This window comes from Paramisgurnus dabryanus, chromosome 2, assembly GCF_030506205.2.
Source record: "Paramisgurnus dabryanus chromosome 2, PD_genome_1.1, whole genome shotgun sequence".
Taxonomy (NCBI): domain Eukaryota; kingdom Metazoa; phylum Chordata; class Actinopteri; order Cypriniformes; family Cobitidae; genus Paramisgurnus; species Paramisgurnus dabryanus.
In genome coordinates this window covers 14,674,437-14,695,098 of record NC_133338.1, presented here as the reverse complement: position 1 = coordinate 14,695,098, position 20,662 = coordinate 14,674,437, and the positions used below count along the sequence as shown (strand labels likewise).

Here is a 20,662-nt window from a genome sequence, read left to right as displayed (position 1 = left end):
CTGGATAAGTGTCCATGGTCCACCTCAGAAACTGTTTAGCGACAATGGGGGAGAATTTAATAATGATGAGGTTAGAGACATGGCAGAAAATTTCAATATAGAAATAAAGACAACAGCAGCATACAGCCCGTGGAGCAATGGACTTATAGAGCGACACAACCAAACACTTACAGAGATCATAATGAAAGTGAAGTCAAGTAACGGCTGTGACTGGGACACTGCATTGGACTGGGCACTTATGGCAAAGAACACCATGCAAAATGTCCATGGCTATAGTCCTCATCAGTTGGTGTTTGGACAGAATCCCAACCTGCCCTCCGTGTTAACCGACAAGCCCCCAGCTTTAGAGGGCACAACGAAAAGTGAGTGGGTGGCAAAACACATTTCTGCATTACATGCATCGAGAAAGGCATTCACAGAAGCAGAATGCTCGGAAAGAATACGGAGAGCACTACGTAAACAACTGCGTCAGACAGATGAGGTATATGAAAGAGGTGACAAAGTGTACTACAAAAGAGTTGACTGTCAAGAGTGGAAAGGACCAGGAGTTGTCATTGGCAAGGACGGTGCAGTGGTGTTTGTCAGACATGGAGGAACCTGCATTAGGGTACACTACCTCAGACTAAGAAAAGTAAACACAGACAGCGGAGATCAACATGTCACTAGGGATGATGCTGAAATTGACACAAACAATATGCAAAGACAGGAGATGACAGGATCTGCTGTCAACAACACAGAGGGAACAGAAACTGTACCTGAAATACAGCAGAGTTCAATACAAACTGAGGACACAGGAGCATCAACTTTAGATCTGAATGTAGCAGCACAACACACTAGTGACGACATAGTGGCACAAAGTGATACGGAGCAGGGAACTGATGTTCGTTTAAAAACAGGGCAAGTTCTAAAATACAAAGACAGAGACAGTGGGGCTTTGCACACAGCAAAAGTACTAGGGCGTGCAGGCAAAGCCACAGGCAAATACAAAAACTGGTACAACCTTCTGCTCATTGAACCAACTAATGTTGCAGGCAGTAAAGATTCAGTTGATGTATCATGTTTAGACGGTCTTCAAATTGAGCCCGCTGTTACTGATGTTAGTGCCACAAATGTCAGTGAGGATGTCTTGGTAACAAAAGATCTATCCTTTGACCTAGCCAAACAAGAAGAGATGAAGAGCTGGAGAGATAACAGTGTGTTTGAGGAAGTTCAGGATGAGGGACAAAAGTGCATCTCTACCAGATGGGTGTGCACTCTCAAAGAAACACTAACTGGAATAGTACCGAAAGCACGATTGGTGGCCAGAGGTTTTGAGGAGTTAAATGTGTCAGAGCTACAAAAAGATTCTCCCACATGTGCTTCTGAGTCTCTTCGACTGCTGGTTGCAGTTATTTGTCAAAAACAGTGGACACTTCATTCTATGGACATAAAATCAGCATTTCTGCAGGGAATAGAACTGTCACGTGACATCTACATCAGGCCTCCACCTGAGGCTATCTGTGAGGGAATATTATGGAAGCTAAAAAAGTGTGTATATGGTCTGGCAGACGCTTCATTGTACTGGTACAATAAAGTAAAAGACATAGTGCTGAAAGCAGGAGGAAAAATGTCCAAGGTCGATCCAGCTGTTTTTTATTGGCTAGATCAGGACTGTATTGTAACTGGGGTGCTTGCCTGTCATGTGGATGACTTCTTATGGGGGGGTACACAAAGTTTCTCCACCACCGTAGTACCACATCTAAGATCTGTTTTTCAAGTTGGACGTGAGGAACATGATCACTTTTGTTATGTGGGAATAGATTTTGTGACTGTTGACAGAAAAGTACAAATACACCAGGAAAGCTACATTCAACACATGCAACCCATTCATATGGATCCTTCACGAGCTGTGGAACAGGACTCACCTCTCTGTGAGGAGGAAAAGGATCAGCTCAGGTCCAAAATAGGTCAAATTCTTTGGGTGGCAAGACAGAGCAGGCCAGATGTCATATTTGATGCTAGCAATTTGACATCAAACATAAAAAATGCAACTGTGCAGACAATCCATGAAGCAAACCGAATAGTGTGCAAACTTAAGTCCAAGAAGATAATTCTAAACTTCCAACACTTGGGCAGAGACAGTGCCCTTAAGATGATTGTGTTCAGCGATGCTTCGTTTGGAAATCTTTCAGATGGAGGCACCCAAGGAGGGCACCTGATTCTTTTAATGGGAGAGAACGGAAAATTCTCACCTCTTTCTTGGCAATCAAAGAGAGTCAAGAGGGTTGTGCGGAGCACACTTGCGGGTGAAACATTGGCAATGTCTGATGGAATTGACAATTCTATTTTTCTGTCCATACTGTTCTCAGAACTAACTACTGGTAATGCTGAACATGCTCCACCAATAATATGTGTCACTGACAATCATTCGCTTGCTGATGCAATTAAGTCCACAAAGTCAGTCTCAGAGAAAAGACTCCGCCTGGAGATAAGTAGTATCAAAGAACTTGTCCAAACAAAGAGAGTTGAGCGAGTACTGTGGTACAACACAAAAGAACAACTTGCAGACTGCCTTACTAAAAAAGGGGCATCAGCTTGTCAGTTACTCAAGGCACTGAGTGAAGGACAGTGGAAACTGAATTAAATCAAAGTCTGTCTTTGAGTTAAACTTGAAAGCTTGTTAAAATATACTAGGTCGTATTTTTTTTGTTCAAGAATGTTGTTGTTCAGTATGACCTGTTAGTATGTTTAATTGAAAGTTATTTATTTCATTATACATTTTTTTTTTTTAAAGAGTGGGAGTTTGTTAAGTTTAAGACATTAAAATGTGTTTATGTATATTATAGCTCCATGCTAAATATTGTTTATTATTTCACATAACCTTTTACCGAAGCTAAAATGGGACTTTTATTATGAAGCCAGGGCGGAAAAGCCGGTTGTTGTTTTTGAGCTCGTGTTGGAGCGGATGTTATCGGAGGATAAATAAAGACAAAACGTTATAAATACTGAAGTATATTTTGTGTCTAACACATACGTCATCAAGACCTCCGCATGCTGCAGCCTTTGGACTTAGAAATGGACAGTAGCCTACAGTATCTGCTCGTTCTTTCTCTCCCTCTCTTGCGCACGCTCACGCGCATCCAACGAGAAAATGTTTTCCGTCTGGTTTACAGAAATGTTTTGCGATGTCCAGCTGGGATTAGTTTGCAACGTGTCTATTCCCGCTAAATACGCGAACTAATGACTCATCTGAACCGATTACTTTTAATAAACGATTGAAACTATTGATCTGTAGCCTACAACACTGAACTCATGAGACGTCAGTCAAGCCAGGTAAACAAAAATCACAGCTTTTGTGTAAAGAGGAATGACAAGCCAGAGTATATGTAGAGTAAAAGCAGCTCTTTTAAACGCGAGGTCAGTGGGAAATAAATATTTTATACTTCAAGATTTTATTGTTTCCCAAAATCTGGACTTTCTGTTTTTAACTAAGACTTGGCTGGAGCAGGGGGATCGTAGTTTACTTTCTGAACTGGTGCCAATGAACTACTGTGTTTTAAATACCCCGAGATCTACAGGTCGGGGTGGAGGCATTGCCACTGTGTATAAAAACAGTTTTAAATGTGTCCAGATGCAATAAGGAAAATATATAAGCTTTGAATTTCAGATATTCAAACTGGATCTGTCTTATCTATCGTCCGCCCAGATACGATAAGAATTTTATACAGGACTTTGCTGACTTTTTATCAATCATTGTGCCAGCCACTGATAATCTTCTTATTATTGATGATTTTAACATTCATGTGTGTTGTCCATCTACTGGCAAAACAGTTTCTGGACCTTGCTGATTCTTTCAATTTAACACAGCTATTGGAAGAGCCCACCCATAAACATGGTCACATCCAAGACCTAGTTATATCCATGGGCTTGTGTATTACAAATCTATCTATTGCGGACAATTGTATATCTGACCATGCAACTGTAATGTTTAATTTTGATATGCCATCAGGGATCTCAAACCGTGCACCTGCTGTTCGCTATGTTCGTTCTGTAAATGACAGCATTGCTCAGCTTTTTGCGGATGCTTATGCTGTAAGCCCTGGATTGGCTATTATGGAGGATTATGAGTCTACACTTGATACAGAGAAGCTAACTGCTGTTTTTAATGAAACATGTGTGGACATTATGGACAAAATTGCCCCCTACAGGATCAAAAAGGTGAAATTACAACCTCAGCCATGGTTTAATAATGACACCCATGCTCTTAGGCAAACCTGTAGGAAAGCCGAACGTAAATGGAGGAGAGACAAACTGCAAATATCTCATGAAATGTTTAAAACCTCATTAAACAACTATCAGTGTGCTGTGAAAACAGCAAGATGTAAATCCTTCTCAGACTTGATAAACAGATCTCATCAAAATCCAAAAACCTTGTTTAGTACTATAAACACAGTACTTAACCCGGATATAGCTTCTTCGTCAGGTCTTAACCCATTCACCAGTAATGATTTTCTGAGTTTCTATGTTAAAAAGATGGAACTGATCAGAGAAGGCAGATCATGTAAAACAGCTAAAACCCTCCTCTACTCCACTTGATCCTATCCCTCCACGGTTTTTTAAAAGAGATGTTCAGCATCCTGGGGCCCTCTATCTTAGTTATCGTAAACAGCTATCTAACAACAGGTTGGGTCCCTCCATGTCTTAAAATCACACCCTTTTTAAAGGAGAACAATCTGCTAGATCAGTGGTTTTCAAACTTTTTTAGGAGCGACCCTAATTTAAAAAAATAAAACTTATGCAACCCACACTCTACACCCCCCCCCTAGAAGCATGAATCAGGGCTGGGCCGAAAGCCGTCAGAGTGCAGTGAGGCCGGTGAAACGTGCACGTGCGCATCTGTATGTATATATAACTTACCTAATGAGCTGACCCGACACCAGACACAAATTCACGGACGGGCATTTCGTTTTTTCAGGGGGCACAAATGAAATTAACCTAACTGCAATTCATAATATCATTAATTATGATAATGGACAAAAAACGAGTAAGAACTGACAACGGGTTTTGACACCTATTGCTTTTCAATATGTATTGGGTTTTTTATTCATTTATTTAATTTTTTACTATTATTTATTTTCTTTTCATTTTTGTCTTTTTTATCCAGTTTGTTTGAATTTACTTTAATATAGTTTTCTATTTTCTTTCTTTCTTTTTTTTCTCTTTCCTGTTTTTGCTCTTTTGGGGGGGGGGTCAGGGTTAAAAAAAAAATATTGTTCATGATTCTCCTGTATATTTTTGTAAAAGGTCAATAAACAGATTAAAAAAAAGAAGAAAAAAAAGAACTGACAACGGAGGAGTCGTGAAGCAGTCTAAAAACACGTCGCAGGTATCTACATCAACACTTGTCCACTTATCAGGGACAAGTAACGTTAGATTAAAATGCCAATAACAATCACCAAAACAAGATAATGATTCTGCATCCTTTAGTCTCAATGGCAACCGAAAGTGCATAATGTAATACGCTAAGTTAAACAAATAACACTTAGTGAGCTAACAGTGTGTTAGTCTCGCGTAGCCGGACCTTCAATACTGAATGCTGTTCAGTATTGAACATACTGTTCAGCCAACAGTCTGTGGGCGTGACGTCTGAGGCTGAGACTTACAGTGTGTTAACATAGTGGGTTAAACATACTGCGGTAAAAATCTGAAGTTTTTAATAACATGATACAGTTAAGCAGCATCACATCACGGTTGAAAAATTACAGATTTCATATGACAGTTCACTATACAAGTAATTAATATTTACTCACTTACATTTTAGACGCAATGTTGACTGTTTTTGTTGTTTCAGCAGCGAAAATAGTTCAAAGATAACTGCAGAACCATAACGTGTCAGTCTCACTGCAACAGTGTCTTAACGGTGGCGCTATGTGCTTAGCAAACAACTAAACATTTCCGCGCTCACTATCGACAAACCAATCAAATACATTTAAAATATATATTTTTTCTTTCAAATCCCACACAAACATTACAGCGTAAATGCTAGGATTATGTTTTATTTTATATATCACAGATAATCTGGATACATTTACCCTAATACGTTTTTTAAAAAATGGTAATGTTTTAATGTTTTGCTTTAGTGTTTTAATGTCAGACAATCATTGAAAGTGGGGAAAATGAAGAGAAAGGCAGCAGATATAGCATCCTTCTTCAGAAAGAGTAGCAAGAAGCAGCCAAATGAATCTTAGTAAAATACATTTCAGTGGCCTACAAAATTCACGTGATTTTCTGGTCTCTATAATTTTTTCAGCAATGGGAGATATAAATTCTGGTTTCAAAGTAAATTTCAAAAGTTTTATTTGATTAAATAGTTTAAAAAAAAACTTGAGGTTGAATTATGACTATAAATTGTATGTTAATCTCAATTCATTTTTAATTAAAATTAAAATATTGTAGCAATTGTATGTTATACATCATTGTTATTAATGCACCTATAATACTTAAAAGTATTTTAAGGTTGGATGATAGAGATTTTATGTGCCACCCCAGAGTTACTGCTGGCCCCTGCCTGGCCACCCCTATGAAAAATCCCTTGCTCCGCCACTGATTAGCAAAACACAAAAAATAAATTATATTATAAATCTTTACTCCGACAAGTGACTTTTGTGCATGGACAAGTGAAACATAAATTTACTTGTCCGAAGGACAAGTTCCTCAAAAAGTTAATGTCAAGCCCTGCAAGCCAACCTCAAAAATTACTGATGAAGGGGGGCTATGACTGAGACCCTGACAGGTAAGGCTAACATTGCACACAAACAAAAACTAAATCCGCTAACTGAAGGTGATAACTTACATGCTTGTGTATAGTTAAGTTTACGTTTCTGTGCATGGTGACTTACTGATCCAAAACACTGGGACATACGTAACGTTTAATATTGTTTAGATGTATGGCTATAGATAGATAGCTAAATCGATGCTAAAATGCTTTAGGGCTGACATGCATTCTGACTTATTAACACTGTTTAAGAGTTGGATTCCTTATGCTAAACATAGGCAAAGAGTCAAAAAAGCATTTGGATGTGTGACGGAGTACTTCTGTGCTTAATTCACTTCGCCAGGGTTCATAAAAGTTTGTGAAAGTTAAAAAAAAAATGAAAGATTCATACGTAACAATCTTGCTTTATTTCTATTATGGGCAATTTCAGTGCAGGAAGTACAATGAAAGGCAATTTAACCGGAATCTGACACAAAATCAACGTCACCATAGAAGTGTGTTTCTGTTTGTGAAGAAAATTAAGCTTGTTCAGTTTACCAATAAACCCAGCTTTATGAAAACAATGTATAAAGTTTGTTTATCCTGGGAAGCAGATGAGTTTTGCATGTGTGTTGGTTTAAAGCTGGATTTCGTTGAAATGGTGTGGTCCCAACCGGGTCATGAGTCGCAGGCGGTAAGTAAAACTGCATGAAATGGCAGTGTTTTGTTGGCAATCATTGCATAAGTGCATATAATGTTAATTAGACGAACATGTAGTAAATCATAAATTATCCAAAGATCGTGGGATAATGGTGTGTTGCTTACACATGACTCGCTTAGCCAGAGGTATGCCTCAAGGGGGTCGATTTATTCGGAAAGAATCGGAATAGCTGTTCTGTTTTTTTTAAATCTGATCAAACTTTAAACTCTTTGGATAAATTAAGGATGTAATACTACTTTATATATGTTCCAGATTAACACGAGATAAGCAAAAACGGCAAGAGTTATTTGAGCTTTACCTCCCAATAAGATTGTTATCTTGTTAAAGTGTGCATTTCCAGTTTAGGGTTATTTTTTCTCTTCGCAGCCTCTGTACCTGCCGAGACCATTGAGTGTCAAATCGTTCACACTGGCAGAAAGAGGAAAAATTATATCATTTATATAAATGCAGCTCCATCTTAAAGCGATCGATTTACTACTAATCACTGGAAACCGGCTTCACTGATAAGATGCGCATAAGAATCCCATGCAATATATCGCCCTGCACTAATTGGTATTGTAATCAGAAATTTTTAAACGATACTCAGACCTACTTACATGACTCCCGCCACTCTCTGCTGCATTCTGCAACTACTTCTCTATTGTTTTTTTATGTAAACACACTAGACAGACATGTTTGATTGTTGCACGTCTTGCGTCTTTAGCAGCTTCTCGAACATGAGTACCGTGCTTTAATACCTTGTTCACGCTGTCAGTACATATTTGATTTTAGTGCATTTAGTGCATCCGATTTGACAGACTCAGTGTCCATAATGTGTATCACAACTGTTCAGATCAGATCTGTGTGTCCTGTAGCATTCTGCCGTGTTACGGATTATCTGCACTGTTTCTATGGCAATGACGTTGTGCAGGCACGTCAATCTGCCTCAACGTATGACGTTGTTGAAACTATATTCCTAAATACATGGACTTTCCCAAACACCCCTATCATTTTATCAGAAATGGACTGTTCCACGCTGAGGTTGCGTTTAAGTGACGTGAGAGTATGACGTAACCAAAAAGCTACACAAATGTGATCAGAGCAGTCAGACTGAAATGAATTTCCAGAAATGCGAATTTCAAACCACCTCTGGATGTAGCCTGAAACGGATTAGAAAAAAACGAATTTCATGCGGTTTTTGGCTGTTCACACATTCTAAATGTGATTGTATTCCAATCGCATATGCACCAAAATCGGATTTGGACTGACAGTGTGAACAAGGTCTATGAAGTCGTCTTTTACAAACATCGCAGCTCATCAATGTCAGTTACAGAATAGTGGACCAATTAGAAGACCCCGGAGGCGAGGCGAGCATTGCAAGCTTTTGTTTACAATAGCAAGTTGGCATGGCAGCAGCTTCAGTTAAATGCAATGGCTGCAATGGCAGAAGAGGTTCAAATGCATTTCAAGACCTGTATGTTCTGCACATCGTTTTTCAAAACCATAATACTCTTACCAATATAGCAATTTAATTTTTATTCATACCATGTGTGTAATTTAAACCCAGCAGTAGACGCATCAATATTCTAGTGAACTTTTCCTTTAAATAGATGTTTTATTCTCACTCTAATAACACTTGGTTAACTGACCAAATAGTGAGTGTTGATTTAATATTATTGATTGATAATTGACGCAAACCTGTATAACTAAAAACAGATAATAAATCAATGTCAGTTTGCTATGTGGAAGGCCAGTATTTATGTAGTTACTTGGTGAACCCCTCACTCAAATCTAACTTTCATTTGGTGCATCTCAGTCGGGCATGAGATATGCAATAACTATGCCAAAACTGCCACAATGTCTTTTCAGTCTGTGTACCACTCAATGTTATCCAATGCCATTGCTTAAAAATACTTGAAATATAGCATACAAGTCGTATGGCTATTAATATAATGCTTTTCTGTGTTGTTGGTTGTCCTTTTCAAAGCTGAACTGTCCATGTTTGCTCTATATAAAGAGTAGATCAGGTATGCTGCAATATATCTCTTTATGTATCACTGTAAAGACTGTTTGACTCAAAGTCTATACAGCCAATAGGCTCAACTGAGGAATAATCGCTGCTTCAGCTTATGTGCGTCAATAAGTCTATCCGCCCGGTGTTTGTAACGGCACAACGCAGCTGGAAAAAGTCATTTGCGGGTTTGTCTGGGGCTGTAAAGCTTGACACATTACACTCCTCCATTTGACTTTGACAAACATACCCCATCGCTCTTAATATTTGTATAAGAACGTGACATATTGAGCAAATAGAGCCCTGCAGAGCTACTGGGTGCAAGCGCTTGATGCTTTCGATATAAAATTCAAATTCATGTAAAACATTTACTCACCTATAATCCCTACACTGTTTTAGTTTAATGAACACAATGAGATACGTCGTTGCGCGCAGTAAAATGTTAGTTAAGTGGTTTGATTTAATATCTGTTTTGCGCAAACAATACTTCAAAACTCTTTAATGAAATGAGGGTGTGTTCGGTAAACAAAAGTCTGCATAGTCATTGTTCATATCAATCAACAAAAGCACTGCTAGTTGATGCTGCATTATGTTTACAAGTTTCTAGAGTGGCTAGAAAAGATTGTGGAGGCGTCTGTCTTTCAGACCGCTACATTTTTAGCACTATGAGCATTTATGTTTATGTTCAATGAAGACACACTGTCCTAGGCCTATTAATCAACGTTACCACAATTTTGCAACACGTGATATTAAAAATGAAATGCTGCAACATCGCACTTACCTCTTATGCAATAAATGTAATGTTCGCGTGCGCAACTTCCGTAAAATGTAGACAAAAATCCAAAAGTCGTGACTCCTTTGCCTTGAAAATATTTATTTTCCTTAACTTTGACTCTGGATGGCAGCCAGTGCTCGTTGACTCTTCTTTGCACTTGCGTTTATATTTTCTCTCCCTCTTTCTTTTGGATTGCCTGTTTTTGTCCTTTCTGGAGCCAACCAGAAAAAAAACCTCAAAAATATGGAGCTGTCAATCAAAAAGGCCAACTTGAGTAACGGATAGGGGAGGGTGAAAAAAAGCCAAAGCTGTAAAACCCTATATTACGGTGTTTATGTTGAGTTGTATTTATGTATGTTTGACTAAGTAATGTTTGCAGCTCAAACTCACAAATACGTCGATAAAAGACGGTGACTGATGACAAAACCCCACTCTTTTACAATAGCTCCCCCCTATTGTTTCAGATGGTACGCGCCCGTTGTTGACTCGCCCGCTGGAACAAGCGTTCGCATTCCAAGGTTCTAGTTACAGTTGCGCTGCGGTCTTAGGCAATACGGTCTTGTTATTTGCGTCGTGCCAGAATATATAAATATACTAATCTCTAATTTCTGGAACAAGTTTACAGGATATTTAAAATAGGGCAGAGGATCATGTCAACAGAAATGAAAAGGCTCAAAAGGGGACGTGTAAAATGCGACTCTTACGGTCATATTCACATTTTCAGCTGCCATAGTTTAAATTGAAATGAACAGATGAATAATTCTTTATATAACATTTTAAAGTGAGTGAATGTGATACTATAATGAGTAATACTAGTATTACGAAAATAGTAAGTCAGGATAAGAAAAGCTTACATTACAGTGCAGGACACGCATGATTGCATGTTAGGTAATATTCAGGCTTTCATTGCCCCTTCAACTGAACTAATTCACTGTTGCATAACGTCAACCTTTACAGAAGATACAACATAACTGACCTCAAGAAAGCAACATCTGCCAACCACATATATACTGTCTTCTCTTCTTGTCTCACATGTGTTGCACCTGATAAGAGGAACATAATAAAATATAGCTGCAAGAAGTGATACAAGGCCAAAAAAAGGTGGCAATGGCAGCTCAGAGCCACAAGAGCAAAAATATGAGATGTGAGTCAGATGAGATTATGTGCATGTAAACATATAGTCAGCATTTGAAGTAAAAAAGGTTTATCAAAGTTGTTTTAAGACAAAAACAGGGATTCAGGTTCAAAATGTTAAAATAACTTTAATGAAAGGTTTTGATCCACCACAAATGTTGGACTAGTGTATTTTTAGAAGTGGGTGAGAACAACAAATCAAGATTGATAAAGATTTCTACATAAATGCACCATTTGTTAAACTCAGATGAGTTTGTTATCAGAAAAACACCACATGTTGAACAAAAACACCTTTTGCACAATCTCTGACCACAGTACCTCTTAAGGTCGGGGCATGTACCACACCGGATTCAAACCAGGATCTGAAACATTAAGGGTTTGTGGCTCAGCAAGTTGCACCACTCAGATAACACCTTGAATAAGAGAAAATACTTCCAACCAGTGCATGTTAACCCAGATATTGTTTTTACTTAAACAAATGATGTAAACATCATTATATATTTGGGGTTTTGGACAATCTTAGTACAATTAGCCTTTAAGCGTATACAATTCATCAAAATAAAACATTCAAGTTAAATTAATAAAACATTTCCAGTACATGCTGTAAGGAATACCCATAATCCTTTTTGCTTGAATATTTTGTAAGAACTAATATGAACATTTTGTGTATAAAATGTCATAAAGCTATTATATTTATAATGTTTTTTTTTGTTGTAAATTATAATTTTCACCAAGTCACCGTTCATATGATCAGTGTTTACATGAACTCTGTGCAGCCCATTTTATTGTAGTTTTCTACTTAGTATTGACAATGCATGTCAAAAATGAAGTTTTTTGTGTGTTTCTGTGAAGAATCAAGTTTATTCCCTGACTGACTTATTATAATATAATACTAATAAGTTATAATACTATTTATTTATCCAAGTAAAATAGTTATAAATGAATTAAAAATAGAAAACATTGAACTCAGTTAACTGATTATTGACAGAGCGATTGATGTAACAAATTATTTTAAGTTAAATGATCCTAAAATTAAGTTTAATGAACTTGCTTGGTAAATTGTAGGCCTATTGGAATGACTAAAGTCACTTGTTTGTACTCTTGTTTTAGTTCACATTACTTGATATTTTAGGGCAACAACTTTCCTCCAATTTTTTAAAGTAAATTCAACTATGTGTATTGGGTTTTTTGTAATTAGATTTTTTCTATAGCAAACTTGCTTTTGAGACTATATATTAGCATCATATATAATATAGTGATTTAACTCACTCTTTTTTATTTTAAGGTCACATAATGCATTGAAAAACTAATCTTTAAAATGATATTAACAATTTGCGTATTCTTTGTTAATAAAAGGATTGATATTTACAAAGTATATGTGTACTGTGTGTTGTGTACGTGTGAGTGTGTGTGTGTTCAAGAAAACTGAACCTACTAATCGTCACCAAACTCTGCCTCAGAGCTGCATAAATTTCAGTTTAATGTTCCTTGGTGGCAAACGTTTCATTGCAGAGATCTCATAAAAATCAATCCTCATCTAGAGGTTCATTTACAGCTTGCAGGTGTTTGTCAGCTCTCCTCCATGCTCTGCTCTCCTCTTGCAACCTCTTCCTCTCTCCCTCTCCCTCTCTCTCTGTGTTGGGTTGGACAGGACTTTTCACAGCCTGAACACTAGGTGGAGGTGTTGCAGATGTTGACCGAGTTGGAATTAAAGGTCATGTTGTTTTCGAAGCCTTGATTGTGTTTGCACTGCGCAATATAACACGTGTTCATGTTTCATGTGTAAAGAAACGCAGTATTTTTCACACAATTTACTTATCTCTATACTGCTGTTTTCACTGTCCTAAAAATGGCTGATCTCTTGTTCTATGAAGTCCCTCCTATAAAACTACATAATGAGGTCTGATTGTGTAGTTAGTGTGTTGTGATTCAACAAACAGCTTATCTTAGCCTGAGCTGTTAAAGCTTAGCTGGCGACTGACGCCCTTTTCTGTGGGCAGAGTTTAGTCAGAAACTCTTATACTGGCGTGATTCAATCGGGAATATAGTCCAAACCGCTGTAGGCTTTGAAAGGGGAATTCTATTAAAGAGAAAATATATAGCTTGGAATTGAACTTTGATCTTTATAATTTATTTTGGAGGAATTACTTATGCACTAACAGCAACATTACACACTAACTAAAGTTTGAAAAATGGGATCACAAAAACATGACCTTTAACATCAGTCCCAGTTATAGATGTTAATGTAGATGTTGTTGATGCAATAAATGTTGAGGATATTGTACGAGAGAAGGAAGGTGGCTCAAAGATCCCAGTCAGCAGGTCATCATCCCAAGACAGGGGTGTTAAAAGCTTGTTAACAAATAGTCACAAAAACATCACATAAAGCTGCAAACATATCCTATGTGTCTAAAATCTGAAATATTAGCAACGAGGGAAATTTTGCTCTAAAGTCCCTAATCTAAACCAATTCTATAACCAGAAATGCAGATATGAGTGTAACTCAAAGGTCAAGAAAGCATATGACAGATCACCTAAAAGTATCATTTTGTTTGGTGTTTGTTCTAACCTTATTTAATACCAGTACTGTAGCTACTTTAAAAAAAATAAAACATCAGTGGTTAATTTACTTAAGTATGGCCAAGGTTTACTTAAGTAAGGGCCAGATTTACTAATAGCTTGCGCCAGCGCAAACCATCATTTTGGCTTTAAATAACTACTGTCTGGATTGACTGTCTCCCATTTTCGCTAATTTGCCCCGCTTTGTAAATCAGGCCCACAATCTCTAGATGGGCCTGCATGTGCATGTATGACCAAATTTGCTTATACAGCGATCAGCCATAATATTATGACCACCTGACTAATATTTTGTATGTCCCCTTTTGCCACCAAAACAGCCATGACCCGTCGAGGCATGGACTCCACTAGACCTTTTTATCAGAAGCAGCAATCAATGAGCCGTGGCCACCCATGACCCTGAGTTTCTTCCTTAAAGTTGATGTTTTGTAAGTAGAAAAAGGAATGAGTGACTCTGACGAGGGCCAAATTGTGATGGCTAGACGGCTGGGTCATAGCATCTCCAAAACTGCAGCTCTAGTGGGGTGTTCCCAGTCTGCAGTGTTCAGTACCTATCAAAAGTGGTTCAAGGAAGGAAAAGCTGTGAACCAGCAACAGGGTCATGGGCGACCAAGGCTCATTAATGCACTTCGGGAGCGAAGCCTGGCTCGTGTGGTCTGATCCAACAGACTAGCTAGTGTAGTTCTGATAAATATTTCACAGATAAGTTCTGCTAGAAAGGTCTAGTGCAGTGGTTCCAAAACTTTTTGCAGCATGCACCCCTTTCTAGTTTCTTTGACACCTGTCAAGCACCCCCCCAACAACTTACTCTGGTTAAACTTCACATGTTTAATTGCATTAACTAAATACAAATATTCACTGTAGATTAGAAAACATTAAAAAATCTGTTATAAATACAAAAGATTACCACCTTTTTTAGTGAGATGTCCTGCATGTTTGTACACAGATCATCAAAATTCAGGGTAATGGATGACAGTTTTGTTAAACTTCACATGTTTAGTTGCAATAACTAAATACAAATACTCTGGTTAAACTTCACATTTCAATTGCAGTAACTAAATACATATATACACTGTAGATTAGAAGACATTAAAAAATCTATTATAAACTTGAAAGCAATGTAACTGTCACTGTATTTGCGTTTCTTACTTGACATTTTCTCACTCTGGCATGTAGGCCTATTTCGTTTGACCAGTACATCTCTGTTAGGTTTCTCTGTTCCCACCTCTTCACTCTGTTCATTATCATCCGAGTCCCTTTGATCGGGTTTTTCTATATATTCAGCACCGTGGTCGGAAGAGGCTGATGTTTTAGATGGCTCATTCCTATCCCTTGATTTATTTAAAGTGCCCGTTTTTAACCAGGTGTCCATTTTGATGAATGTAGTAAGTGAAAAAATAAATGAACGAATTATCAGTTAGCGCCTAATATGAAGACACAGACGTGCTTGTAAAATGAAATAAAATAAGGAATAATTTATAGCTTGTAATGTGAAATTTTATTTCTTAATAAAACTTTCCCATGTGAAGTTTACCACAGTTAAATAAGTAAAAATAATAAAGAGCCAATCTTTCCCCCCGCCATTACAAACATTCTCTCGCACACCCCCAGTGGTCAGTCTGCGCACCACTAGGGGTGCGCGCACCCCAGTTTGGGAACCACAGGTCTAGTGGAGTCCATGCCTCGACAGGTCAGGGCTACATAAACAAACGGCTTTCGTGGAAAAACTAACTTCTGGTAAAGTTCCACAAAGAATCAATAACAATAGTGTGGAGTCCTTTTAGAGTAGTTTATTTCTGATCACAAGCAAAATAAAGAACAATTAAATAACCTAAGTTGAAATCATAGCTAAACGTATCAAAAACTACACTGATTCCATGTTACTGTGTAAAATGTATACTGCAGATGGCAAACCTCCTTTCACATAGCGATGATCTGTGACCACCGTCTTCCCTCGTCTTTAGGAAACCAAAACATTAGTTATTTTCGACAAGGTATTTGTTCCAGAGTTCAGTTTGGCCACTAGTCAAACAGAGACCGAAAGTTAAATTCTGTTCAGACAACGCCCGTGCGTCTGATGAAACCATTTAAACAACGCTTTTAAATGCTTTATTCTGAATTGTTGAGAAATGTTCCATGGGTTTGCATTATTTTTTGATAAATGCACACCTGACCTGTCAAATGTCTTAAAATAACCACCAGAGCAATGTATGTGGCAACCATGGTAGAAGGGGAATAATTTACACCGTTCTTTGAATTATTTGAAAATAATGCACATCTGCGGGGTAATGGCATAATGTGAAGTGGAGTGCCGCATTACCAACTTGGGTGTGCATTATTTTCAAATAAATCAACAGCCTGTTGTCAATTATTCCTTACGTACTGAACGCAAGTGGGCATGACTGAGCAGCTGATGAAGAACAAAGGCAACTTAAATAGTATGCATTGAAATAGGTGTTGTATCTCTATTGGTTAAAACGATAGAACATCCAAGTTAAATGCGGGTGCAGGATCAAATCAATGAATAAGTAACAAAAAGAGAAGGATCCGCACACCAAAAAGCTCCCTTTCATAAATGTATTAGGAGTGACGTTTCGGGTCTCTACAACCCTTCCTCAGACTCTCTATTGGTTGACATTACCTGATGCAAACTTGACTAACGTTATATTTGTAAATTCGAAAATGGTGGTAAGTCAATAACTTTGAATATCCCTGCATCTTTCGTGTTTTATGACTAGTTGTAACACGGATGTTTTGCCATATGACACACAAAGACTAATAAGCTTAAACTCTGTTCGACTACAGAAAGTCATATATTTTGAATGGCAGGAGGTCAAGTAAGTTTAAAGAGAATTTTCAAATTCTGGTGAAGTATTCCTTTAAGACTGGTCTCCATTGGTGCTGTCTCCATCATCCTCTCCTTCCTCCTGCTCACCCTCCTCTTCCTCCTCCTCCTCCCCTCCTTGACTCTTTATCTGCAGATAAAATCACACATGTAAATATCAAAACGGTTTGTTTGATTTATCGCATCACTGTCCTTTGCATCTGCTCACCTCCTCCTCTTCTAGCAGATCTCCTTCTTCCTCATAGTCATTTGTTTCCAAACTATTACGCTCTTTCTTTCCACTTGAGTGCTGTGGTGACACCTCCATTTTAGCACTTTTCACTTTTGCAAATGAAAATAAAGAAAATTCAGGTATGATGTATAGTGTGCATTTGTATTATTTGTAGAGCATACTTTAAGTTGTCTAGAATGTCTGTTAACTTAATTTTAAGTCTGTTGAAGCTCATATGATACAATAGCTATGTTTATGAATAGGGTTGTAACGGTATGAGATTTTCACAGTATGATAATCATCTCAGAAACTATCACGGTTACGCAGTATACCATATTAAGTGTACAGTATATGTTCACAGACTGATTGATGTGTGACATCAATGTACTGCAAGAGCAATTCGAAAGCATACCATGCAGGCTGATATCACTGTACTTTTATGTTATATGTTGGTCTGTGCAGCACTGCATGCAGTTTAACATGCTTACAGTGGCGTGTTTACCCACCACGCAAACCACGCAATTGTGTGGGGCCCCGCGGGCTTGGGGGCCCCCTTACTGGCCACAAGGTGTGTGAAAGTATGTTACGTTTATTCAGACCTAAATCTAAGGTACGGATAAAGCACGCGCAAGCGAGAGATGTGCGAGTATGCATGCAGAATAATCCCAATTCAGGCTAGACTGTCTAAGTTCGCTTTGTGGACTTCAGAGGCTCTAGCCTTCAAAGACAGTGTCTCGCCACTAAAGTCCTCATCCTTAGAAGGACCCAACCCTCAAAATTGGGATGCACCCTCTGTCTTCTTTTTTGTGTATACCTGCAAACTAATCGCTTTTCCGTGAAATTCGCCATTTTGAATTTGTAGATCCGAAGAGGTTTTTGTTGGGGGGGGGGGTTGGTTGGTCAGTCATAAATTGTAAGATCATAGACTAAAGTGATACCATCTTTCAAGCTAAGACACCGTGTCTCAATTCAATCATCCTCGCGTATTTTGACTAGTCAGCATTCAAAAGCAAGATAAAGGTCATTCTCTTATTTTTCATTTACAACTTTTCACGGTAGGTCAGCAATTCTAATGTACGTTTGTTTCTAACGATGTTAGGACGCATTTAAAGGCTGCACACGCCGTCAAGGATATCTTATTTTTAAAACGTTACCATAATAAAAATGAAATGTTCCTTCTGATGTGTAAAGTACTGCAATTTCTTTCTTTCTTCGCAACTGAACAGTTACTTTTCTTAAAATGAGACCACCACAATGACCTATACAGACGACGGGGCAGCTACTGTATAGTTCAGGCAAAACATTTTTTTAATTGACCTTTGATCTAATGGAAGTGTTGAGCGCTGAAAATGCTAACTTTACATGTAATTACTGATCAATAAGTAACTAATAGCCTTCTAATCCAATGGCATATAGGCAAATTGAGAGTACTGCTATGGGAACTGCAATCACATTTTAGGGTGGCTGTGCCCATGTTGTGCTACCAGTTGCACCAGGGGTAGGTTAATATTTTTGACTCAAGGGCCACATCAGATTTTGAAATACATTTAAAGAGCCGCATACTATGTGAACAACAAATATAGCTTTATTCTAAATCAAAACTCAATTATTACTGTACTATAGTTATATATGGACATTTATCTTTACCTTTCTTTTAAGAACACAATTTCATATTTTGGGAAAATATTTTGCATATCATATTTACAGTTTAAGTAAACAAAACAAAGTAATATATTTATGATAGTAAGACACAGCTCTCATTTCATATCCATTGTGAGCCATATTTACAGTTATCATTATGAGGAAATAAAATTAACCATGACTTTATTTCTGTGTTAAACATGTGACATTTAGGGGCGATTTCCCAGAGAGGGATTAGACTAGTCCTAGACTAAAATAAATGTAAGAGCTGTCCAAACTGAAAACAACTTTCACTGACATATATGTATCGTAAAATACATCAGTACCTTTTTTTTTTGTCTCAAAATGCACACAAGTAATGTTTTTAGTAAGGCATGTTTGTTTAAACTAGTTATATTTCCTAATTAAACTAAGGCCTAGTCCAGGTTTAAGATAATCCCTGTCCGGGAAAACACTCCTTAGAGTTTATCTTTTATTTAGTTTCAGTGCTCATTTTCCACTTATTCAACCACTTGCAGCTGCTGGCACCCTAGTTCACCTATGCCTTGAAACGGCCCTGACAACAATATTCAACCACAACAATACTCAAAACAGACATTATCTCCATTAGAATGCATGTTAAAGGGGACATTCCACAAGACGTTTTTAAGATATTAAATAAATCTTTGATGTCCCAAGAGTACATATGTGAAGTTTTAGCTCAAAATACCATATAGGTAATTTATTGTGACATGTTAAAATAGGCACTTTATGGGTCTGAGCAAAAATGCACCGTTTTTGTGTGTATCCCTTTAAATCCAAACGAGCTGCTCAGGTGGGCGGAGTCTTCAGCGCTCGCACTGTAGACATGACAGAGCATCAGGGAGATATTCTCACGAAAGAAGTTAAGTGAGCGATGTTAAGCATTATATATTTGAACAAGTTTAAAAAGTCAATCATCTGTTTTATGCATACTAAATACATGTTTATCAGCAGATGGGGAACATTGTGGAATAAAAATAAAGACTTTAGCTCTCATTCTGCTGCCAGTGTTTTAAACAGGCACAATGATTTTCAGCATGTTACAAATAAAATACACATCCACAAACACTCAGAAGTTTACTTTTTGACCAAACCACACGAGCACATTTAAATGATCTGTAATAAAACAACACTTTTATTGCTTAAACTTTAGAGAAACAAATCAAATGACATGTTTGAGTTTATTGTGTACACATGTTGAACACATTCGCGTTTCTGTCAGTCTTTCATCTATCTTGTAACTCCTCGTATTCATTTGAAACTTCAGAGAAACATTAAACAACATATTTACTTATTGTGTATGATAGTGAATACGCGTTGTTCTCTCACTCTGTCTCGTGCAGTGCATTAATCAGTGCTGGGCAGTAGCTTCACTACAAGTAGCGAAGCTAGTAGTTTAACTACATTTTTCAGTAGCTTGGCGGTAGCTTAGCTGCTTTCTAAATCAAATAGCTTTTCAGTAGCTAAGCTCTTTTTTTGACCAAGTAGTGAGGTAGCTTCCACACAAGCTACAATTTTCCAAACATTTCTGAAGTCGTCCTGAATTTGAGAATAAGCGCGTCATTTGAATCGACACAGGACGTCGTTTGTTTCGTATTTTCGAGTTGTGCAGCCTTCCTTCATTCATACAAAACATAACCACTCGCATTCTGTGAAGACTCGTGCTCTACCTCTGACTGGGTTATGTCACCAAGCCAAGCTAATATAAAAACATGTAATAAATATTAAAATTAAAACTATTAATAGAATGTGCTTTGGCGGGCACTTCACAGACTCTGTGCAGTCTACCTGCTGCCTGCGGGCCCACGTTGGAGACCCTTGTGTTAAGATATGTCAGGGCCAGGTGTTTTTGAATAAAGGCAGCTCAAACATGCCTTTTATTCTGGGAGTAGGATAAGACCTGTCCAGCAAACCGCCCCAAAATGTGAAGTACCTAGGCCTACATTATGCTTGTATTGCCTATAATTACCAAAATGATAAATTGAAACTGAATAAATAATTACATAATAAAACT

The 20,662-nt window shown here is 37.8% G+C and overlaps 2 protein-coding genes across 5 annotated transcripts in view; both read right to left on the bottom strand.

Annotated features, from left to right (window-relative positions):
• Positions 1-10,464, bottom strand: part of ndrg2 (NDRG family member 2) — a 70,767-nt gene extending 60,303 nt beyond the window's left edge. The window contains exon 1 of one of the 2 annotated variants that reach the window (XR_010545714.2): positions 10,226-10,463. The gene's annotated coding sequence lies outside the window, so the exon portion shown is untranslated. Of the gene's footprint in view, positions 1-10,225 lie in introns of both variants that reach the window. The other variant, XM_065294345.2, reaches the window with a different exon arrangement.
• Positions 10,465-15,700: 5,236 nt separating this feature from the next.
• Positions 15,701-20,662, bottom strand: part of LOC135783604 (heterogeneous nuclear ribonucleoprotein C) — a 28,925-nt gene continuing 23,963 nt past the window's right edge. For all 3 annotated transcript variants that reach the window (XM_065294344.2, XM_065294343.2, XM_065294342.2), the window contains 2 exons: positions 16,984-17,096; positions 15,701-16,905 (listed from right to left, as the gene is read on the bottom strand). In XM_065294344.2, the coding sequence (XP_065150416.1) occupies positions 16,810-16,905; positions 16,984-17,096 (209 nt within the window). In that variant the 3' untranslated portion in view covers positions 15,701-16,809. The remainder of the gene's footprint in view (positions 16,906-16,983; positions 17,097-20,662) is intronic.